This window comes from Dromiciops gliroides, chromosome X (genome assembly GCF_019393635.1).
Source record: "Dromiciops gliroides isolate mDroGli1 chromosome X, mDroGli1.pri, whole genome shotgun sequence".
Classification (NCBI taxonomy): Eukaryota; Metazoa; Chordata; class Mammalia; order Microbiotheria; family Microbiotheriidae; genus Dromiciops; species Dromiciops gliroides.
This window is the reverse complement of record NC_057867.1, coordinates 8412870-8438110: the sequence shown is the minus strand read 5'-3', so window position 1 is coordinate 8438110 and position 25241 is coordinate 8412870. Positions and strand designations below refer to the sequence as shown.

Sequence of the window (25241 nt, the reverse complement as noted above, 5' to 3'; positions counted from 1 at the left end):
CCCAGGTCCCCTTGCCTTCAAATACACATTTCTTCATCATTATCATCTTAATAATAATAGTATATTATATAATATAGCATATTATGGTTAAGAAGTATTTTGCAAAATACTTTTATATTTTGCATTTTGTCATCCCAATAACCCTGGGAAGATAGATGTTATTTTTAAAAATAAAACATTTTTACTGGGGCAGCTAGGTGGCACAGTGGATAAAGCACCGGCCCTGGATTCAGGAGTACCTGAATTCAAGTCCAGCCTCGGACACTTGACACTTACTAGCTGTTTGACCCTGGGTAAGTCACTTAACCCCCATTGCCCCGCCAAAAAAAAAAAAAGAAGAAGAAGAAGAAGAAAGAAAAAGAAATTTATTTAAAGTTTTGAGTTCCAAATTCCATCCCTCCCTTCCCTCACACCTCCCTGAGGCAGTAAGAAATCAGATACAGGTTATACATGTGCAATTATGTAAAACATTGTCATTAGTCCTTTTGTATAAGAAGACTCGAATAAAAGAAAAAAAAATGAAAGAAAGTGAAAAATAGCATACTTTAGTCTGTGTTCAATATCAATTCTTTCTTTGGGGGTAGATGGTATGTTTCATCATTAGTCCTTTGGGATTGTCTTGGATCATTGTATTGCTAAGAATACCTAAGTCATTTACAGTCGATCATCAAACAATATTGCATTCAATATATACAACATTCACTTGGTTCTGCTCACTTCACTCAGCATTAGTTCATGTAAGTCTTTCCAGGTTTTTCTGAAATCTGCCTGTTCATCATTTCTTATAGCATAATAGTATCCCATAGCATTCATATACCACAACTTGTTCAGCCATTCCCCAATTGATGAGCATCTCTTTGATTTCTAATTCTTAGCCACCACAAAAACAGCAGCTATAAATATTTTTGTACAAATAGGTCCTTTTCCCTTTTTTTTGGATGTCTTTAGGATATAGACCTAGCAGTGGCATTGCTAGATCAAAGGGTATGCACAGTTTTTGCTCTCCAGAATAATTGGATCAGTTCACAACTCCACCAGCCGTGGATTAGTGTCCCAGTTTTCCCACATCCCCTTCAACATCCAACATATCCCCCCTTTTTGCTTTAATTTGCATTTCTCTGATTAATAGTGATTTAGAACATTTTTTTCATATGACTTTGATTTCTGAAAACTTCCTGTTCATATCCTTTGACCATTTCTCAATAGGCAAATGACTTATATTTTTATATATTTGAGAAATTAGGCCTTTATCAGAAATACTTGTTGCAAAGATTCTTTCCCAGTTTTCTGCTTTCCTTAAATTTTGGTTGCATTGGTTCTGTTTGTGCAAAAGCTTTTTCATTTTTAAATTTATATATTATATAATTTATATAATCAAATTTATCTATTTCATATTTTGTATTGCTCTCTATATCTTCTTTGGTCCTAAATTCTTCCCCTGTCCATAAATCTGACAGATAAATTGCTTTCTTAATTTGCTTATGGTATTACCCATTATGGGTATGCACCCATTTTAACCTCATTTTAGTATAGGGTGTGAGATGTTGGTCTATACCTGCTTTCTATCATACCTCTCTATTTCTTAGCCAGATTATTTTGGTCATTACCACTTTATAATACAGATCTGGTACTGCCAGACCATCTTCTTTCACATTTTTTTATTGATTCCTTTGATATCCTTGAGAGCTTTTGTTCTTCCAGATGAATTGTTTTCATTTTTCTAGATCTATAAAATAATTTGATAGTTTGGTATGGCACTAAATAGATACATCAGTTTAGGTAAGATTGTCATTTTTATCTTATTGGCTTGGCCTACGGGTGAGCAATGAATATTTTTCCAATTGTTTAGATCTGGCTTTATTTGTGTGAGAAGTGTTTTATTGTTGTGTTCATAGAATTCCTGGGTTTGTCTTGGCAAGTAGATTCCCAAGTATTTTATATTGTCTTCAGTTATTTTAAATGGAATTTCTCTTTGAAAGATGCTATTGTTACCCCTATTTTCCAGAAAGTACTACACAAGCTGCCATTTGGCAAACTCTCAAGCCCTCTGTGAGGGTCTGTTTATTATCCAGGGAAGTTCTGTGGGCAAAGTCAAATTTAAGTATGAACCCTCCTTAAAACCTTTTCACTTAAGACTTTGGAACTCTGATGAACACAGTGGCCAGTCAGACTTCCCCAAAACTCCCAGGACAGAGTAAAGCCAATTTTCTTCTCTTTTTTTGGAATATGTTTTGCATGACTATACATATTTGTAACAGGCTTTGTTTTTCTTGTCTTCTCAGAGGGTGGGGGAGGGAAAGAATTTGGAACTGAAAATAAAATTGAACTTTAAACAAAACAAAACAAACCCTCTTCATTTGAGCTTTGAATGAATCCATTTGGGGACCAGAAACAAGACTATGACTATGAGAGCATCACCAAAATACTGTGTTGGGGGAAACAATCTATTGGCTTTAACTGCTCCATTACCAGGGATATCAAAGCTTTGAGGATTTTTGTTTGGTTTTTGTTTTGTTTTGTTTTGTTTTTTAGGCAATTGGGGTTAAGTGACTTGCCAGGGTCACACAGCTAGTAAGTGTTAAGTGTCTGAGGCCGGATTTGAACTCAGGTACTCCTGACTCCAGGGCTGGTGCTCTATCCACTGAACCACCTAGCTGCCCCCAGCTTTGTGGATTTTTACAAGCAAAAGCACTTCTACTTTTCTGAGTGACTTAAGAACAGGATGACAGGTGCTGTTCCCCTAGGCTCAAGGAGATGGATAGCAGGCTCTATGGGCAGCTAAAGGGAAATCCAGTAAGCAAATCAATACTCTAGAGCACAGGGCCTCCCACAGAGATGGGGATTAAGAAATGATTCTTGAATTGAAATGCTGAAGTAGCGTGTTGACTGTCTCTCTTGCCCTTCCCAGGTCTCAGTTTCCTGCTCTAGAAAATGACAGGGATAGACTAGCTAAATAAAAGATCTTTCTGTTATAGGAAAAACCTAGAAATTGCATCCATGAACTAGGGAATGCCTAAACAAATTATGGCAGATGCATGTAGTTTCTTAGTACTTATTAAGAAATAATCAATGGGTAGGGGGGGGGCAGCCAGGTGGCACAGTGGATAGAGCACGAGCCCTGGATTCAGGAGAACCTGAGTTCAAATCCCACCTCAGACACTTGACACTTTCTAGCTGTGTGACCCTGGGCAAGTCACTTAACCCCAGTTGCCCCGCCAAGAAAAGAAATAATCAATGGGACAATTTCAGAGAAACCTGGAGATATCCTATAATACATTACAGCATGAAGTAGACAGACCCAGGAGAACATTTTTCAACACAGGCAATACGGGAATTTGTCTTGCTTGACTACCTGTATTTGACGCAAGGGCTTTGTCTTTCTTTCCGAATGGGGAGGGGGAAGTTGGAAAGGAGAAGGTAGCTAAGGATAGGATTGTTTCCCCCAAAAAAGAAAAAGAGTCACTGAAGTATTTTTAAATGCAAAGAAAACAGAAGGAATTAGAGACAAATAGGATAGCTTTAAAAGTGACTTGTTGAATTAAAATTTTTTTAATGGGGGGGGGCAGGGCAGTGAGGGTTAAGTGACTTTCCCAGGGTCACACAGCTCTCGTAAGTGTCAAGTGTCTGAGGCCGGATTTGAACTCTGGTCCTCCTGAATCCAGAGCCCGTGCTTTATCCACTGCTCCACCTAGCTGCCCCCTAAATATTCTTTTTAAAACAAGCTGTTCAGGGGGACAGCTAAGTGGCATGGTGGATAAAGCCCGGGCCCTGGATTCAGGAGGACCTGAGTTCAAACCCGGCCTCAGACACTTGACACTTACGAGCTGTGTGACCCTGGGAAAGTCACTTAACCCTCATTGCCCTGCAAAAAAAAAAAAAAAAAAAGCAAGCTGTTCATGACAAAGATTCTCATGTATAACCCTCTCCTATTCCACAATGTATATAGAAGCACTCTGATGTTTATCTGATGTTTGTTGAGGTCAGAAGTTTTTAAAAGGAACACAAATAAATGAGAGGGTGGGATTACATCAGGTGTCAAGACTCCCAGGGAAGAAGAGGATTCAAATGTTAATGGAAAATGTTTACCAAATAAAATCCAATCCACACAGAGAAAGTTAATGTGTGGTTGGCAGAAATCCATTTCTATTTGAGTTCGGTGGGACTGGACTAGATGACTGGGAGTGGATTCCCTCCAACTGGAAATCCATGATGTTCATGCCACAAGAGGGATTTGGAGTAATTGTGCATCACAAAACCTGATCCTTTGCATTCAGTCCTAGGCCTAGGGTCCTTTTGACCCCAGCCCCCCAGGACATGTCTTTGGAATTGGTTTCCCAGTAATGGTGAGGAGATATGAAGACAGTTCCCTGTGATGAACTGGTTTCCCTTGACACCCATGGCCAAATTAAGCAAGTATCAAAGTGGGGATCAAGTCATTTTTCCCTTCTCTCCTTTGTGCACCCTCCTCCACTTCCTTACTGTCTCCTTCCCAAAGTACAGTAGAGCAAAGTAGGCCCAACCAAACCCTTTCAACAGGAGACACACCCAACTTAGGCACAGCCCAGAGCCTGAGTCCTCATGAGAAAAGTTGTCACATAATATCTGCCAAGCCGAAATTAAAGATCACCAATCTTGAGGTGAAAATGGTATTGGGGTGGGGGTGAGGGAGCCAGGATTCATTTGGGCAGAGTGTAGAGGAAGGAGACACAATTATAGACAGCTTTCAAAATGACTTTATGAATCATAACACACCCTTCTTGAGTACAGAAACCCTTAGAAAATATCAAATCTGTTTTGTGTTCTTATTATCTGAACAAAAGCAAGTGCGCTCGAAACTAAACCAAAATTATGAGGACACACCCTGACTGGTGATTACAGCCGGAGCACAAAAGTCTAACATCTTAGCCGTCTACCCTGTATTTTAATATACCAGAGCCTCTGGTTTGTTTTTTTAAGCTTATGCTAATGAGTCACTCCATAGAGTTTTTTAGTGTCCAAAAATAAAACATTATATTTTAAGTGTCCTCAAAAAAATGTGATGTTGGCAAGAGTCAAGGGGCAACAAGGCCCTGATGTGGTAGAAAGAATTTGGAAGTCAGAAGGATGGGGTTAGACTTCTGAACCTGCAGCTAACTAGCTAGATGACCCCTCTCTGGGCCTCAGCTACTACCTGTATAAAATACTGGGGCTGTCCCTTCCGGCTCTGACCCTCTCATTCTCTGTTCCTAAGAGATCTGGGCTTCAAGTGGTTGCACTGACTATTATTACCTGTGTAACTGTAGTTGTCATTCCCCCCACCCCCATCCCTGCCTTAGTTTCTTCCTCTGTATAATAAGGGAGTTAAACTAGATGAGCTCTAAGGTTCAGCCATGGATGGAATACTGTGACCCTATGAGACAAGGCTTCACATGTCCTAGACCTGGGCTAAGTCACTAATTTCTCTGCAAAATTAAGGGGCTGATCTCTAGATTATAAATGCGATCCCATGTGACCTGGGTTCAAGGATTATACTGACAGGTATTGGCTGTATGACCTTAGCCAAGTTATTTCCCCATCTTAATATCGTTTTCCCATGTGTCAAATGAGGGAATTGGGTGATTCCTAAGGTCTTTTCTACCTCTAAAGCTGTGATTCCATGATCACATGTGGGAGGAACCTTCATCACTTTGATATATGAGAAAAATCTGATGAACATGAATAAGGTCGTCACCAACTAGACATTTCTGGGTACTCAAATCTAGGCAAAAGCCTCATCCCACTTTTTTCCCCTCTACCTAAAAGTTAACAGAAGAATGGAAAAAAAGAGAATGCAGGGATCTCTGTGTATGGAAGGAGGCAGCCCCTTGTGGGAGGGCAGGCTGGCACAGCGGGGTGCCACACAACAGAGCTGAGGCCAGCACAGCAGGGTGCCACACAGGTAGAGGGGTTGCTGCAACTGCGCCAGAACGAGACCAAGAACCTCATTCTCGCGAGAACGAGACTTCCTCGAGCCAATGAGACCTCGCGCCAACGAGCCCTCACGCCACACCAAGAGCAAACTCCGGACGAGGTGGAGGTCTAAGGCGATCTTTACCTCAGGAGTTTATCTCAGGGCCCCAACTCTCCCCAGGGCCTCAGAATCCACACCTACTGTGAGAGCCCGGGGAGTAGAGCCCAAAGTCACCTCAGAGGCTTGGCTGGCCTAAGGGCCTCCAGCCTCTGAGGGTGGCCTTCCAGCCAGTGCGGGTGGACTCTGCGGCCTGCAAGTGAGAACTCGGCTTCGGTGAGCGCATTCCCTGTCCGAGGGAGTGGGAACCCTGTGCGAGAGAGCGGGGAGGACTGTGCGAGAGAGGGGGGAGGCCTGAGCCAGAGAGCGGGAAGCCTGTGAGAGAGCGAGCGCGTGAGCGGGAGGCCTATACAAGAGAGAGCGTGAAGCCTGCGCGTGAGCCAGGGCGAGGCCTGCTAGAGGTCACGAGATCTCACGAGAAACCGGGAGATCCAAAGAGCGGGAGGCCTGTGCGGGCGGTCGAAGCCTACGTGCAAGCCAGGGCGCGGCCTGCTAGAGGCCACGAGATCTCGCGAGAAGCCGAGAGATCCAAAGAGCGGGAGGCCTGTGAGAGAGAACGCGCGTGCGGGCGGTCGAAGCCTACGTGCAAGCCAGGGCGCGGCCTGCTAGAGGCCACAAGATCTCGCGAGAAGCCGAGAGATCCAAAGAGCGGGAGGCCTGTGAGAGAGAACGTGCGGGCGGGCGGTCGAAGCCTACGTGCAAGCCAGGGCGTGGCCTGCTAGAGGCCACGAGATCTCGCGAGAAGCAGTGAGATCCAAAGAGCGGGAGGGCTGTGAGAGAGCGGGAGGCCTGCTAGAGGCCACGAGATCTCGCGAGAAGCCGGGAGATTCAAAGAGCGGGAGGCCTGTGAGAGAGAACACGTGTGCGGGCAGTCGAAGCCTACGTGCAAGCCAGGGTGCGGCCTGCTAGAGGCCACAAGATCTCGCGAGATCCAAAGAGAGGGAGGCCTGTAAGAGAGAGCGCGAATCCTGCGAGTGAGCCAGGGCGCGGCCATCACGTGAGAGTGAGGCCTATGTGAGAGCAGCCCCCGCCATGGCAGAATTCGAGGATATTTCTGATGACAGCCACAGTGATAATGACAACCTGCCACGTACACCACCCCCCAGAATATACCCAGCAGCTTTTCCTGCATGGGCCTCGGCCTCAGGTGACCCAACATTCTTTTTGGGGTCAATGGAAGTCAGCTCTGAGGACACTAGCAATGTGAGTCAAGATTTCATCTGCGCCACCGAGCCAAGTACCCCTACTGTAAAAGTCCCTGCTAGTCTCAGAAAAACTCTGCTGACGCAGAAGCCAGAAAGAAAGATTATGGTTAACATAGAAATGGAGGGGGAAGGGCCACCACCACCTAAGAAACTAGGCTTTGATTCTCCTCCTTCCAGCATTTCTTCCTTCTCCCGTCAGAAAATCCGGGAGACACCAGTCTCCAAATCTCTCTCTCCAACAAGAAATAAGCCATTCTTTGAGTTTTCTCCTCCAAGGCTAACTTCCTGCAGGTCTCTTGATTGCCTGTCTGAGTACAAGTCAGCCTTGGGATCTTCTCATTCACGGGTCCACAAGACAGTTCTCCCTGAACCTCCTGGCCTGTTGGGAAAGAAGCCAAGTCAGCAATTTTCTTCTCCAACAGAATCGCCACACAGTAAGTCTCTGGGTTTCCTGTTTGAGGACCAGTCGCCCTGCATGTCTTCTAGCCAGGTCCAAGGGTCGCTCCTCTCTAAACCCCCTTCCCAATTGAGAAAGAAGCCAGTTTGTGACTTTGCTCCCATTACACAGACATCATACCACCCATCTCTCGATTTCCCGTCTGAGGACAAGTCAGCTTCTGAGTCTTCTAGCCAGGTACAGGAGCTAGCACTCCATAAAGCCCCTTCCAAGCTGAGGAAGAAGCCAGTTTGTGACTTTGCTCCCATAGCAGTGACATCATATCACCCACCTCTAGATGTCCTGTTTGATGACAAGTTAGCTGCTGAGTCTTGTAGCCAAGGCCAAGAGACAGTACCCTTTAAATCCCCATCCAAGTTGAGGAAGAAGCCAGTTTATGGCTTTGCTCCCATTACACAGACATCATACCACCCATCTCTCGATTTCTTGTTTGAGGCCAAGTCAGCTGCTGAGTCTTCTTCTAGCCAAGGCCAAGGAACAGTGTCCACTGACTCTTCTCTGTTGAGAAATAAACCAAGCGCTGCATTTTCTCCCACAGTGCAAACACCACACTACAAGTCTCCTGAATGCATGTTTGATGAAGACTCAGCTAATGAGTTTTCGTCTAGCCTATACCAAGGGCGAGTAGTCTCTGAGTCTTCTTCTAGAATGGAAAAGAAATCAGGCTTTGTGTTTTCTCCTACAGCATCACACTGCCAGTCTTTTGATATCATGTTTGATGACGACTCAGTTAGTGAATCTTCTTCGAACCTTGCACAAGGGACCCAACTCTCTGAGATTCCTCTGTTGGGAAAAAAGCCAGGCTCAATTGCATTATCTCATTCTCATTCTCCTACAGTAAAAATATCACATGTCAGGTCTCTGGATTTGCAGTTTGAAGACCAGTCACCCTGCACTTCTAGCCAGGCACAAGGGTCACTACTCCCTGGATCCCCTTCCGTATTGAAAAAGAAGTTAGGCTCTGCATTGTCTCATTCTCATTCTCCTACAGCAAAAACACCACACAGGAAGTCTCTGGCTTTGCAGTTCGAAGACCAGTCACCCTGCACTTCTAGCCAGGCACAAGGGTCACTACTCCCTGGATCCCCTTCCGTATTGAAAAAGAAGCTAGGCTCTGCATTGTCTCATTCTCATTCTCCTACAGCAAAAACACCACACAGGAAGTCTCTGGCTTTGCAGTTCGAAGACCAGTCACCCTGCACTTCTAGCCAGGCACAAGGGTCACTACTCCCTGGATCCCCTTCCGTATTGAAAAAGAAGCTAGGCTCTGCATTGTCTCATTCTCATTCTCCTACAGCAAAAACACCACATGGCAAGTCTCTGGCTTTGCAGTTCGAAGACCAGTCACCCTGCATTTCTAGCCAGGCACAAGGGTCACTACTCCCTGGATCCCCTTCCGTATTGAAAAAGAAGCTAGGCTCTGCATTGCCTCATTCTCCTACAGCAAAAACACCACATGGCAAGTCTCTGGCTTTGCAGTTCGAAGACCAGTCACCCTGCACTTCTAGCCAGGCACAAGGGTCACTACTCCCTGGATCCCCTTCCGTATTGAAAAAGAAGCTAGGCTCTGCATTGTCTCATTCTCATTCTCCTACAGCAAAAACACCACATGGCAAGTCTCTGGCTTTGCAGCTTGATGACCAGTCACCCTGCACTTCTAGCCAGGCACAAGGGTCACTACTCCCTGGATCCCCTTCCGTATTGAAAAAGAAGCTAGGCTCTGCATTGTCTCATTCTCATTCTCCTACAGCAAAAACACCACATGGCAAGTCTCTGGCTTTGCAGTTCGAAGACCAGTCACCCTGCACTTCTAGCCAGGCACAAGGGTCACTACTCCCTGGATCCCCTTCCGTATTGAAAAAGAAGCTAGGCTCTGCATTGTCTCATTCTCATTCTCCTACAGCAAAAACACCACATGGCAAGTCTCTGGCTTTGCAGTTCGAAGACCAGTCACCCTGCACTTCTAGCCAGGCACAAGGGTCACTACTCCCTGGATCCCCTTCCGTATTGAAAAAGAAGCTAGGCTCTGCATTGTCTCATTCTCATTCTCCTACAGCAAAAACACCACATGGCAAGTCTCTGGCTTTGCAGTTCGAAGACCAGTCACCCTGCACTTCTAGCCAGGCACAAGGGTCACTACTCCCTGGATCCCCTTCCGTATTGAAAAAGAAGCTAGGCTCTGCATTGTCTCATTCTCATTCTCCTACAGCAAAAACACCACATGGCAAGTCTCTGGCTTTGCAGTTCGAAGACCAGTCACCCTGCACTTCTAGCCAGGCACAAGGGTCACTACTCCCTGGATCCCCTTCCGTATTGAAAAAGAAGCTAGGCTCTGCATTGTCTCATTCTCATTCTCCTACAGCAAAAACACCACATGGCAAGTCTCTGGCTTTGCAGTTCGAAGACCAGTCACCCTGCACTTCTAGCCAGGCACAAGGGTCACTACTCCCTGGATCCCCTTCCGTATTGAAAAAGAAGCTAGGCTCTGCATTGTCTCATTCTCATTCTCCTACAGCAAAAACACCACATGGCAAGTCTCTGGCTTTGCAGTTCGAAGACCAGTCACCCTGCACTTCTAGCCAGGCACAAGGGTCACTACTCCCTGGATCCCCTTCCGTATTGAAAAAGAAGCTAGGCTCTGCATTGCCTCATTCTCCTACAGCAAAAACACCACATGGCAAGTCTCTGGCTTTGCAGTTCGAAGACCAGTCACCCTGCACTTCTAGCCAGGCACAAGGGTCACTACTCCCTGGATCCCCTTCCATATTGAAAAAGAAGCTAGGCTCTGCATTGTCTCATTCTCATTCTCCTACAGCAAAAACACCACATGGCAAGTCTCTGGCTTTGCAGCTTGATGACCAGTCACCCTGCACTTCTAGCCAGGCACAAGGGTCACTACTCCCTGGATCCCCTTCCGTATTGAAAAAGAAGTTAGGCTCTGCATTGTCTCATTCTCATTCTCCTACAGCAAAAACACCACATGGCAAGTCTCTGGCTTTGCAGCTTGATGACCAGTCACCCTGCACTTCTAGCCAGGCACAAGGGTCACTACTCCCTGGATCCCCTTCCGTATTGAAAAAGAAGCCAGGCTCTGCATTGTCTCATTCTCATTCTCATTCTCCTACAGCAGAAACACCACATGGCAAGTCTCTGGCTTTGCAGCTTGATGACCAGTCACCCTGCACTTCTAGCCAGGCACAAGGGTCACTACTCCCTGGATCCCCTTCCGTATTGAAAAAGAAGCCAGGCTCTGCATTGTCTCATTCTCATTCTCATTCTCCTACAGCAGAAACACCACATGGCAAGTCTCTGGCTTTGCAGCTTGATGACCAGTCACCCTGCACTTCTAGCCAAGCACAAGGGTCACTACTCCCTGGACCCCCTTCCATATTGAAAAAGAAGCCAGTTTACGCAGCACAGAAATCACAGGACCCACCTCTTAATTTCCTATTTGAGGACAAGTCAACCAGGGAACCTTCTTCACCAGTCCACAAACCGCTAGTACCTTGTACTCCTTCTCCAATGGGAAAGAGGCCAGCCTCTGAACTTTCTTTTTACCGTCCATCCAAGATGCCATGTCACAAGTCTTTGTTTGAGGACAGTTCAGCCTGTGAGCCTTCCACTTCAAGGGCCCACAAGGCAGTGTACTCTGAATCTTCTCTAGTGGGAAAGATGCCAGTTGATGAATTTTCTTCCAAAGAGCAGGTGCCACCACCTAGCAAGTCTCATGATATCCCGTTTGAAGACCAGTCCGCCTCTACCTCTTCTCTTTTACCAAGACACAAGGTACTAATTCCAGTGATAAAGAGGGAAGTCTATGAGTTTTCTCATTATCAGGTACAGACAGTTAGATCTCAGAAGTCTCTTGATTTCCTGGATGAAGAGAAGTCAACCCGTGAGTCCTCTTTTGAAGCCTATGAGATTCTTCCATCCCAAGAAGCAACAGTAGCACCCCACAAATCTCTTGATTCCCCATTTGAAGACAAGTCAGCCGGTGAGTCTTCTTCCCAGATCCACAAAACAGCAGTCCCTGGCTCTCCTCCAATAGTAAAGAAGCCATTGTCATCCCCCAAATCTTATGAGTTCCTGTTCGAATCTTCTTCTGACTCTTCTTCAGTGGGAAAGAAGCCATTTCCAGAGTTTTCTCCTTTCCTGGGACAGACATTGTCAGAACCTTCATCTCCTGGTTTCCTAATAGAGGATGAGGAAACCCGTGATTATACTTCATTGCTATACAACAGGTCAGAAGTCTCTGAATCTCCTTCTCCAGTGGGACAAAAGCCCTTGTTTGCAGTTTCTGCTACTACTTCTACTCTGGACACATCCCCATACCAGAAGTCTCTCGATTTCCTGTTTGATGATGAATCAGCTGGTGAGTCTTCTAGCCAAATCCCAGAGACACTACCCCGTGACACTCATCTGATAAAGGATGACTACAAGCCAAGTGATGAATACAAGCCAAGTGATGAATACAAGGCCTTTGATGACCTGTTTGGGGAAGACTCAAGCCCAGGGTCCTCTTCACTGTTCCACGATATACTAGATGCTACCACCCCTCTAGTGGGAGAGCTAGGCTCTGAGTTTGCTTCTTCCCCTGTGCAAAAGATCCCACGATACAGGTCTTTCCGTTTCCTGTCCGAGGACAGTTCGGCCTGTGAATCCTTTCCTTCATCAATCCACGGGGTGGTATTCCCTCAGACTTCTACTCCAGTGGGGTCTTCTCAGTCCCAGACACAGATTTCAACACCTCCCAAATCTCTTGATCTTCTGCTTGAAAGCCAGTCAACAGGCGAGACTTCAGCAGGTCTTAAGATGCCTTCACCAGTGGAGGAAAAGACAGGTCCAAGTTCTTCCCAGGACCAGAAGCCAATCGCTGAATCTCTTTCCGTCCAAAAGAAGGGATTTTGTGAATCTCCTCTTTCCCAGGATCAGAAGAAGCTAGTCCCTGAAACCTCTTTCCCAGTGGAAAAACCAGTTGCTGAGTCTTTTATTTCCCAGGTCCATCATCCTTCTATGGAACAGAGGATGCCAAGGGGGGAGTCTCTTCCCTCCCAGGTTGCAGAGAAGCAAGCATTGGAGTTTTCATCATCCCAGATGCCAATGAAACCACTTACTGAAACTATTCCTCCCCAGGAGACAGATGGTAAGTAACCCCAGCTCCCCCTCACCCCACCCCTTGTCCTGAGAGAAGCTAGTCCTTTCTTAAAATTAATTTTATTATGTTTCTAATTAACAAGTATTTCTTGTTCTATTTCCCACCCCCAAGTGAACAAAAAGAAAAAGAAAACCCTCAAAAATATCCATAGTCAAGTGAAGCAAATTCCATCACATGCTATGCCCAAAACAGAGAAGTCTCATTCTGCATTCTTAATCCATCCCTTTGCTTTGCATTGATCTTTGGTCCCTAGATAAGCTAGTCTTTGTGATTCCCTCCCCAATCTTAAATGAGCCATTCTCAGAATTTTTTTCCTTCCCAGATGAGAGTGATGATGATGACAGCGATGGCAACTACAGTGATGATGGTGACGACGACAGTGACAGTGGTGATGACAGCGGCGGTGGTGACAACAGCGACGACGGTGACGATGGCGAAGGTGGTGGTGATGGAGGCGGTGACGGCGGCGGCGGCGACGATGGCGGTGGTGGTGACGACAGTAGCGACAGCGACAGCAGTGGCAGCGGAGAAGAACAAGAAGAAGAGGAAGAAGACGAAGAGGAGGAAGAAGAAGAACAAGCAGAAGCAGCTAATCTGTAAATCCTCCTGAGGGGAAAGAAGCTAGTCTAAATTGTCTCGTTTCTAGCTGCCGAAGAAGCAAGTTTATGAATCTCTTCCCTCCCTGCAACTTAGCTTAAAGTAATTAATTTCAGCATGTAAAATGTAACTCTTAAAGTAGCCTAAATTTCTGTGAGGATTGTTTGTTCCTCCTAATGTACTTGTGTATTTTTCTCCTTAGAAATATAGTTAGTCTAGGGGGCAGCTAGGTGCCACAGTGGATAAGAAGCACCAGCCTTGGATTCAGGACATCCTGAGTTCAAATCCGGCCTCAAACACTTGACACTAGCTGTGTGACCTTGGGCAAGTCACTTAACCCTCATTACCCACCCAAAAAAAACCACAAAAACACACAAAAACACACACAAAAAAAACAAAAAACAAAAAAACCAAACAAAATTCTTTGTAGTTCTCATACTTGTTCTTAATTGCATTGTAGTATCAAATGAACATGCCACAATTTATTCATCCATTCCCCTCTTCCATTGGAAATTTCAGTTCCATTTTTTTTTTTTTTTTTGTGGAGGAGTACTGGGGTTTTTTGGGTTTTTTTTGTTTTGGGTTTTGTTGGCAGTCCAGTAATGCATCCCTGAAAATCTTTGAACACATGGCTCTTTTTTTGTTTTAAAAAACCTTTTCAGGGTTTATGTCCCAATGATACAATTATCTGGTCTTAAAAAAGCATAGAGTAGGGGGATGGTGGTAGATAAAATGTTAAATTTCAGTAAGGATTCTTTGTGCATTTTTCCCCTTTTAGAGTTGTAACTAGTCTTTACTATCTTCTGCTTTGTTCACTGTAGCCTATTTCGTATTTTTTCATATTTCTTTATAGTTCTCGTACTTATTCTTAATTGCATAGTAGTATCAAATGAATATTGCACAATTTATTCACCCATTCCCTTTCTCCATTGGAAACTGAAGTTGCTTACAAGCTTGCTTTTCTTTTTTAATTTTGTTTTTTTGTTGTTGTTTTGTAGTCCAAATAATGCAGCTCTGAAAATGTTTGAACACAATGACTCTCTTTTGTTCATTTAAAAAAATCTTTTCATGTTATATTCATTTGGTCCAAAGGCATGAGGGGGGAGGAGGGAAGGGTAATATTTTTTTCCACGTGTTGCTATGTTGCTCTCCCAAAAATGGGTCCACACGTTTATAATTTGGCCAGCAATGACTGTCAGTGTTTTCTCCATAATCCTGCTTGCCAGGAATGAATTTCATTGCTTCTATTTGATTTTGCCAGTGTGGTGCCTGTAAGATTGTACTCAGTTTTTATTTGTATATCTTTAAATTTGAGTTTCAAAGTGATAACTAATAATTCACGTTTCCTCTTTTGAGAGCTGTCTCTTCATCTTTACTTTTGTAAACATTTATTTATTATGTGGCATGTTTTTTCATTAAATATATTTACAATATCTTATTTCTCTTTGCATCTTCTCTTACTTCTTACACCACTTTTAATAGGAAAGTTCGAGCCTTATAGATGGCTTGCGTTCCAGCTCATTGTGGGAATTGGTTTATTCAAGATTTTTAACTTAATTTGTACAAGTGATCACATGTCCCATTGTTTTGTTCTTCTTGACCCCACCCAGGAATAAAGATGAAGGCTGCCAGAGGGTGGGGGTCCCCCACAACATAAAAGGTACAAGTAGAGGGGCTAGACACAGAAGTCAAGGTCCAAATCAGAGAACCAGAGAATCATTGTCAGAGGGACAAGTGAAAAGAGACGTTACAGGCAGGTCAAAGATTCAGATAGCAGGAAAATAAAGAGTTCAAATTCTAGAGTACAAGATCATTTGCAGCACTCAGGATTCTGAGTGTTGCCCAGATGTGAGGTGCTGTAACTGCCTTCTGAATTCACCTAAATGAGCTTCAGCTGGACAGCTCCCGAGGGCCACCAGTAACATCTCAAACTGAGAGTAACAGGTTAGGAAGAAGTCCTAAGTCTTCACAAACTTTTGTAATGGTTTTATATCCCTTCCCACTCCACCTCACTACCCTCCCCCATTATAAAATGCATTTATTTAATCTAAAGCACTTGCTTATCTAAGATCCAGGGCATATTTTCCTCCCCAAATGTACTCCTTTCTCAAGTAATAGCATTTTATAGGAACAATGAAGTACAAGTCAGAGGTGTATAGCAAGAGGATGAAAGGAAAAACTCAAGTCTTGGGGGTGTATTCCAAGATTGGCCAAAGAAATGTGATCTATACACTCACAGAAGATGGTGCGACAATTGTTCATGCTTTAAAAATGTAACCATAAGGTAAGGCTATGCAAAAGAAAAAAAGTGACAAAACCTGGAGAGCGAGGAAGGAGAGAGACAAAAATCCACGAGGCTCTCATATGAAGTATGCCATACATGCATAGTACTTTCAAAGTCTGTTTCAACTGTCAGGTATGTGTATGACACAATCTCTACTACCCTGCCCTGTATGTTCTTCCAAGAAGTGAGGCATATAGCAGAGGCCGCCCCCCATCATATCATATCACATCATATCACACTAGGATAATTTAGATCCTCCTCCTCCTATTGCAGAAGAGAACTTGTATTGTGGCATTTCTGACATCATGTGACAGTATTTTTTTTTTAAAAAGAGCCACGTGAAACCAAAGAAATTTGGAATGACAGAAGGAACTCCGGAACATTTAGAATTCTTGTTTCCTGTTGCACTCAGTTCTTTTCCTAGTTGTGTCAATTATAAGGAGCCAAACTGATCCAGGGAATCATGTCCAGACTCAGGCAGGGAAAAGTATTTGAATTCCCATATTCCATCCCCCATGAACACTCCCTCCTGCATCCCAACTGCCTTCTTTCTGATAATATTGTCATACCTGGGAATCCAAGAATGGCAATAGGAGGCAAGGAGTTCAGAATAAGTGTTCTCCAAGTCTTCTGATTGACCTTAAATGATATAGGGGACATGGAAACTATTTAAGGGTCCCCCATGGCAAGTGCTTATCATCTATCAAAATGATTACAAAGGTATAATTCATTGACTAGCCTGCCAGAGAACAGCACTTAGAAAGCATGTGATGTCAGAGGCACAAAACACTGGGCAATAGATATATTGTATATATACTGATATTGTCATTTATATAATATATACATATAACATACTGACTTGTCATTTAAACCAAAGAGAAGGGCTCATCTAAGAGGAGAAGAATTCCCTGAATGGCTTATTTCCATTTGGGTCTAAGCTCAAACTCCAGTCACAGAGCAAAGAAATCTCAAATTTCACAAACTTCTATTTTGAGGAAATTTTTGTCCTTTGTCTAATTCATCTGACCTAGAGTGGCAGGAGACCTTTAAAATCACCTTACAGACAAGGCAGTCAAGGCTCAGAGAGTCATCCAAGGTCACTCAGAACCACTTACAGGACAGAAATTAATCCCAATCAAACTTGTTCTCTTCCCACCATGCCTCATAATGTGGTCAAAATCTGAGCATTAAACTTAAAATCAATGAGACTTGCACCCAAACTGATGTCTGCCAATTCCTAGCTGTGTGACCCTGATATCAAGTACCCACATCCCTGAGCCTCAATTTCCTGAATATGAATGGTCGCAAGGAGTTTAGCCAAAAGAGGGAGAAGGAAGAATGAGCATTTTCTGAGGATGGGGGATGCAGTAGAGAAGCACCTAGTAGACAGGGAGAGACTGAGGTAAATGTCTTAGCAGAGAGGGTGGTCGAAGGGAGGAGCCACAAGAGGAGGATTTATTGTTGTTCAGTCATTTTCATTTGTGTCTGAATCTCCATGACCCCTTTTGGGGTTTTCTTGGCAAAGATAGTGGAGTCGTTTGCTATTTCCTTCTCCAGTTCATTTTACAGATAAGGAAACTGAGGTAAGCAGGGTGAATTGACTTGCCCAGGGTCACACAACTAGTAAGTGTCAGAGATACACCTTACCCTCTCCTGACAGGGAGGTAACAGCCTCAGGGTGCAGAACAACACATTTTAGACACCACAAATGCAGGAGTTTGTTTTGTTGTATTTGACCTTGCCTGTCTGTTACAAAGGTTATTTTTCTTTATTTCTGAATTGGAGGAAGGGAAAGAAAAGAATTTTTTTAAAAGAATAGGTGGGGGGGGCAGCTAGGTGGCACAGTGGCCCTGGATTCAGGAGGACCCGAGTTCAAGTCCAGCCTCAGACACTTGATACTTATAGCCATGTGACCCTGGGCAAGTCACTTAACCCTCATTGCCCCGTAAAAAAAAAGAAAGAATAGGTAGGATTCAGGTAAGCAAAAGATAGGTATAATAACAATAATAATGAGAAGGAAGGATGTTAACAGTAATAACATCATTATAATTATAACCCGGGTTTGGGCTCTTGATAAATCCATTGCTATTTAAGTCAGTTAAAAATACAATCAGGACAGCTAGGTGGTGCAGTGGATAGAGCACCAGTCAGGAGGACCCGAGTTCAAATCTGGCCTCAGACACTTGACATTTACTATCTGTATGACCCGGGGTACATCACTTAACCCCAACTGCCTCACCAAAAAAAATACAATCAACTTTTTTAAAAAGTATTTTACATCTAAAAGTATTTCTCAGATATTCAGTAATTTTTTTCTTTTCTAATGAATTTTTGGAGAAATGTCCTATTTCCATATGATAATGGGACTTTTAGTAACAATGTGAGATGCAGGGAAAAGAGTATATTCTTTAGAGATTCAAATACTGCTTTTGTCATTGCCTGTGTGAAGTTGGGAAAGTCAACTTATTTCTCTGAGCCTCAGTTTACTCCTTGGTAAAATGATGTTGGACTAGATCTACGAGGTCCCTTCTAGGTATATATATATATATATGTGTGTGTGTGTGTGTGTGTGTGTGTGTGTGTGTGTGTGTGTGTGTGTCACTATGATCTTTTTATTTTACCTTCTGCTTCTAGAACATCAGGGCAATTTTCCCTTATGATGATGTCTAGGCTCTTATTTTGGTCGTGGTTTTCAGGTACTCCAATGATTTTCAAATTATCTCTCCTGGATTTATTTTCCAGGTCAGCTGTTTTTCCAAGGAGATAATTCACGTTGCCCTCTATTTTTTTCATTCACTTGGATTTGCTTTACTGTGTCTTGGTTTCTCATAAAGTCACTATCTTCCATTTGTTCAATCCTAATTCTTAGGCAATTATTTTCTTCAGAAAGCTTTTTTATCTCCTTTTCCATTTGTCTTTTCAAGCTGTTGACTTTTTTCTCATGACTTTCCTGCATTACTCTCATTTCTTTTTCCATTCTTTCCTCCCTCTCTCTAAATCTTCCTTCTCTCTCTCCTACTTTCTCTTCAAAGTCCCTTTTGAGAACTTCCATGGCCTGAGACCAATTCATATTTTTCTTGGAAGCTTTGGATTAGGGTTAGGCCCTTTGGATTAGGCCCTGAGGTTGTTATCCTCTTCTGAGGGTGCACCTTGATCTTCCTTGTTGCTGAAGAAATTTTCTGTAATTCTTAACTTTCTTTGTTTGCTCATGTTGCAGTCTTTTACTTGACTTTTAATTCCCCACTGGGGTTACACTGTCCCAAGCTTCAGAGGGTCCCAGGTGTTTTGGTTTAAGGGAAGGCAAGTTTTTCTCTTGCCTGGCCTGTTCTCTGGTCCGAAGATAACCTCAAGCCAACTTACTAATTAACCAACCAGCAAAGCTTTGTGCTATGGTTTTTAGCTTTGAGGAGCCTGTGCCCATCCCCCACCTGGGCCTCCTGTCGATCAGGATTTCTTCCTGGTTCCCCGCTGGGGTGGGACAGCCAAATTCCTCCCTAGGTCCCGCTGACACCCCTGTACTTCCCCCCCCACCCCAGCCAGCCGTTTAGCCCTCTCACCTGACTGCAAGCTCAGTTCCAGAAGACACTGGTGCTGCCAGCTGATTCAGAGACTGGGGGTAAATTCCTCTGGTGCTGAGTGCCTAGGGTCTCTGTTGGCAAGATCATGGGGTTGGACTTTACCAGCAGCCCAGCACGGCCCCCTTTAATCTGTCTATGGCTGGAAAATAATCTCAATCCATATTTTTGTGGGTTTTTCTGCTCCAGGGATTATTTTATTGCTATTTTGGGGGTAATTGTATCAGGATCTCTGTGCATTTAATGTCTTTCCTCTGCCATCTTGGCCCCACCCCCAATCTCCTTTTTCAAAATGTGAAAATTAATATATTTTCCAAGATAACAATGGCATTTTGGGGCTACTGATTTGAAAATTCATTCATGGTGGCAGCTAGGTGACAAAGTGGATAAAACACCGGCCCTGGATTCAGGAGGACCTGAGTTCAAATCCGGCCTCAGACACTTGACACTTACTAGCTGTGTGACCCTGGGAAAGTCACTTAACCCTTACTGCCCCCACCAAAAGAAAAAAAAAGGAAAAAGAAAATTCATTCATTCAATAAGCCATGCCCTATATGTCAGGCAGGGCATCGTTGGGAAATACAAAGATATTTAAGACAAGATCCTGCCCTCCAAGAGCTTACAGCCTCCAGATATATTTACACACACACACACACACACAGCTCCCAGGGGTATTTATGCAGCAAAACAGAGCTTGGCAAGTTGCCAATCATTCTAGTGACCCTTTGTAAGGCAGAAGGAAGGAAAGCAGGAAGAGGCAGGAGACAATGGGCATTTCACAGGCCTTAAAGAAGTGAACGCTCAAGTGTCTCCTCTATAAAAGGCAAAAAGCAAATTACAAGGGCATATATGGGCATGACCTCACATCCTCTTCCAACTATGCCCCATCCTGTTCCATGACAGGAACCATCATGTCACCTCCTTTGAGTCAGAGTTTATTCCAATGAGTAGAACTAAGAACTAAGGCATTTCTCTCCGACAAGGACAATATACTGTGTGTTCTACATTCATGCAAATTCCAGAGGAGGAAAAAGCCTTCACAACCTTCCAACAATCTGCTGATCCCAGAAGCAATCCAACTTCACACACACAGAGCATGGTAAACCACAATGCTTAACAACTGCAAAGGAATGAAAAATGGATCAACTAGAAACTGAGAGAAAAGTGATTGGGGGGGGGGACCTGGCAGAGGAAGGAAAAAGGAAAACTTCAGGCAATGCAAAGAGACTTGACTTTGGCCATTTTTCCCATCTCCTTCCTCCAAACACAAGGCAGCAAAGGTCATTTGCAAGCCACAATGGATTTTGACAGTGTCACAGTAAATAGAGTGTTGACCTTGAAATGAAAAAGCCCTAAGTTCAAAACCTGCCTCTGATGACTTATTAATCACCTAATCTCTAAGCGTGTTCTATACATAGTGGAAAGTGCTAGACCTGTAGCCAGATTAAATTTAACTTTAAATCCCACCCCTGGTACCTAATAACTATAAGCCCTTGGGCTCCAAGAGTTGTAGAATGATTTCTCAGACTCAGTTTCCCACATCTGCAAAATGGGAATGATGCCTGTAGTACATACCCACAGGGATGTTATGAAGTTCAACTGAGACAATAAGCGTAAAAGTACTTTGTCATCTTCAGAGCACTTAACCTAAATGCAATTTTTTTATTATTATCAATTCAAGTGTCATTTTTGGTTCTTGTTCAATCATTTCGGTTGTGTCTTTGAGAGCCCCTTTCGGGTTTTCTGGGCTAGGATACTAGAGTGGTTTGTCATTTCCTTCTCCAGCTCATTTTACAGGTGAGGAAACTAAGGCAAACAGGGTGAAGTGGCTTGCACAGGGTCACATAGTTATTAAGTGTCTGAGGTAGAATTTGAACTCAGGAAGAGGGGTCTTTCTAACTCTAGGCCTGGCTTTCTATCCACTGCTGGGCCACCAAGCTGCCTCACAAGTGTCATTAACTTTGCCTAATTAACTTCAGGTTGACTCTGAATCTTACTCTTGATTCTGTTAACTAGCAGAACAAAGATGGCAGAAGGGCGGAGAGAGAAAGCTAAATGACCAGATAATGGGAATACTGAATATAACCAACCCCCTGAGTAACTGCAAGTTGCTGACAATCTAATGCAGAGGATAATGTAAAAGAGAAAAAACTCCAAACTGTGGGGAACCTGCTAAAAAAAAAAAGAACAAAGTTTGTTCATTGAGAAGCAAATTTGAGATTAGTCACATTCCATTCTAAAGTGATTATTAGTCCATCCTGGCTAATTCTCTATCGGGGACTTCAGTTTCAAAATTGTCAGGGCCCCCTGGGCAAGTCACTTAACCCTCATTGCCCCACTAATAATAATAATAATAATAATAATAATAATAATAATAATAGGGCAGCTAGGTGGCACAGTGGATAAAGCACTGGCCCTGAATTCAGGAGGACCTGAGTTCAAATCCAGCTTCAGATACTTGACACTTACTAGCTGTGTGACCCTGAGCAAGTCACTTAACCCTCATTGCCCCACAAAAAAAATAATAATAACAAAATTGTCAGGGGAGTCAATGTCATTTCTCATGCAGTTGTTTTAAAAAGTGCATTCAGAAATAGAATGGCAGTTTATTGTCCACAAAAGTAATCAGCCTACCCCACCCCAGTGACTGGCAACCATCCCCACTCCCCATACATTCTCCAAGAACCGAAAAACACCAAGTTCTTTTTATCTCCCCCCCCCAAAAAAAATCAATGAACAAAGAACAGCAAATTCAACTTATGTAGTGAATGGTATCATGGAGAAAACTTTGGACTTTGAGCCATGAAAGATATGAATTGGAATATTGGAATCCTGGTTCCAACCCTTCACTTTCCTGAGCTAGAGCCCATTCTAGCAACCTCTGGGCTGGGAAAGGAAAGGCTCATTATGTTATGAGGTAAAGAAACTTGGCGCCCAAATGCTAGTTGTCAAAATCCAGGAAGATGGGTAGTTGGAATGATTTACTCATTCCCAAACTTAAATAAAGGAGCACATTTAGAAGAAAGGAAAACAGTGGTAAGAGCAAAGGAATGTCAAGAGATAGTGAGTCGTAAATGATGTTAACGGGTTTGCCTTGAATAGGCCAAGAAATCTGAGGCAAATCCCTTTTTCTCTTGGCCTTTGCTACTATTGACCTCCCAAGTAATGATGAGTTCTACAAGAGAAAGCCTCACAGCTCCTTCCTTGGGACCTAAGAGATGTTCTGTCTATTTGGTGGGACAATATAGTAACCTCCCCCTTGAAACGCAGCTATTCTGAGCAAGTGGTAACATGAAACGGGTTGTCAATATGTTGTCCCTTTCTCCTTATTTGAGGCTATCTGTATTTTCTGCTTTACAGCCTCTCCTGGAAAGTTCATTAAATCGTAGGATTTAAAGCTTAAAGATCTCGTCTAACTCCCTCCCATTCTATAGAGGGATAAAAATCAGGCTCAAAAAGATTAAGTGGGTTGCCCAAGGTCACATGAGTCACAAGTGATAGCTAAGATTTGAAAACAGATCTTATGACCAAATCCAATGTTGCCTCTCCATCACACCATGTTGTGATTTAGAGTATATCTAGAATCCTCTTTTCACACAGATTTTGGGAATATGCTCCCACCATCATCCAAAGAAAATTCTACCCCCTACCACCATAAATGAATGTCCCTCTTGCAAACAGTGTTGGGGAAAGATCACAAGATGAGGATTATAGGTAATAATAACTGCAGTAATGCCACTATAGAAAAGTGACAAATATTAAATCACTTGTTCCTCACAACCACCCTGAGGTAGGTGCTATTGTGACGAAACAGAGGCTCAAGTCAAGAGACTACAGCTAGTAACTGCAACAAGGTAGAATCGGATGCCTAGTGTTTCTGACTCTGCTACCACACACTGCCTCTCTTAAACAACAACAACATTTTTGTTTTGGTTTGTTTTTGTTTTTTGGCAGGCAATGGGGGTTAAGTGACTTGCCCAGGGTCACACAGCTAGTAAGTGTCAAGTGTCTGAGGCCGGATTTGAACTCAGGTCCTCCTGAATCCAGGGCCGGTGCTTTAACCACTGTGCCATCTAGCTGCCCCAACAACATTTTTATAGTGCTTACTATGTGCTTAAGTGCTTTACAATTATTATCTCATTTGAGCCTCACAATAACACTGGGAAGTAGGTGTTATTATCATTCCTCATTTTACAGATGAGGAAACTGAGGCTGCCTGTGACTATCCAGGGTCAGCCAGCCAGTATCTGAGGTTAAATTTGAACTCCCAGGAGCAGCTAGGTGGCGCAGTGGATGGAGCACCGGCCCTGGAGTCAGGAGGACCTGAGTTCAAATCCGGCCTCAGACACTTAACACTTACTAGCTGTGTGACCCTGGGTGAGTCACTTAACCCCCATTGCCTTACTAAAAAAAAATTGAACTCACAACTTCCTGATTTCAGGCAGGGCATTTTATCCACTGCCCTGCCACCTAGTGCTGTGGCATTGAGGTCTTGGGAGCCTATTTTATAACTTAAGTTCAACATTGATTCATTCTTTATAACAACCCTGGTGAGGTAGTAGTACAAATAGCATTCCTCTCATGGGACAGGTGAGAAAACTGAGGCACATATGTGATTCACACCAAGGTCACCAAGCTAGTAAATGGCTAACTCAAACCCAGGTCAGTGGGTTTACTATATTTACATTTGGTGTGCTTCCCACTATGCCTCAATGCCTCCTTAAGGACTTTTCAACTAAGGACTCCTTAAGGTTTCTTTCAATTTAATTCATAGGACCTGGGATCACCCCCAAATGATCTATCACCCAGCTTCCAAAAGAAACCTTTAAGGGGCAGCTAGATGGCGCAGTGGTTAAAGCACTGGCCCTGGATTCAGGAGTACCTGAGTTCAAATCCGGCCTCAGACACTTGACACTTACTAGCTGTGTGACCGTGGGCAAGTCACTTAACCCCAATTGCCTCACTAAAAAAAAAAAAGAAAAAGAAACCTTCAAAAGCCCAGGTCAGACCATATGATAACTTGCTCAAAAAGTTTTGGTGACTATTGCCTCTGAGAACTCTGGGAAAAATACAAGCTCCTCCATTCAGCAATCTACCTCTATCCGATTTTTCTAGCCTTACCTTCACAATACTCCCAATTTGGGCACTCTATATTCCAGCCAAACTCGATGACTTGCTGTTCCCCAAACTCAATATGCCATCTCCTACCACTGAGCATTTGTACAGGCAGCCTACCATTCCAGAAATACACTCTCATTCTCATCTCCTTTCACAATCTTCATCTTCCTTTAAGACTCAGCTTTTCCATATAACCATCCCTGATATCCCTCAGTCCTTCCTGGGTACCCTTTCAATTGCTTAGATTCAAAATCACCAAGTCATCCTCAAATCCATTCTCTCTCACTTACCTCCAAATCGGTTGCTGAGTCTTGTTTTGTAGCTATTCCCTTCCCTCCACTAAGACATGACCCTACAAGACCTCATCACCTAAATAGTTAAAGGATATAAACAGGCAGTTTTCAGACAAAGAAAGCTATCTATAATCAGAGATCACTATTGATCAGAGAAATGCAAATTTGAGGTATCACCTCATACCTATTAGGGTGGCAAATATAACAAAAAGGGAAAATATCGGAAGTTGGAGGGGATGTGGGAAAGCGGGGATGCTAAGCCACTTGGTTGAGTTGTGAAAAGATCCAACCATTCTGGAGAGCAATTTGGAACTATGCCCAAAGGGTGATAGAACTGTGCATTCCCTTTGATCCAGCAATACCACTGCTAGGTTTATATCCCAATGACATCCCTAAAAATATAAAAAGACTTATTTGTACAAAAATATTTATTGCTGCTCTTTTTCTGGTGGCTAAGAATTGGAAATCAAAGGAATGCCCATCCATTGGGAAATGACTAAACAAGCTGTGG

General features: G+C 43.5%; 2 protein-coding genes across 3 annotated transcripts in view; one reads left to right on the top strand and one right to left on the bottom strand.

Annotated features, from left to right (window-relative positions):
- The window catches only part of PLS3 (plastin 3), a 116074-nt gene that overhangs the window by 67262 nt on the left and 23571 nt on the right, over positions 1-25241 (bottom strand). The window lies entirely within an intron of this gene.
- LOC122733864 (octapeptide-repeat protein T2-like) lies at positions 5994-6768 on the top strand. Its single transcript, XM_043974592.1, has 2 exons — positions 5994-6049; positions 6285-6768. The coding sequence occupies exons 1-2, from the start codon at positions 5994-5996 to the stop codon at positions 6766-6768; spliced, it is 540 nt and encodes a 179-aa protein (XP_043830527.1).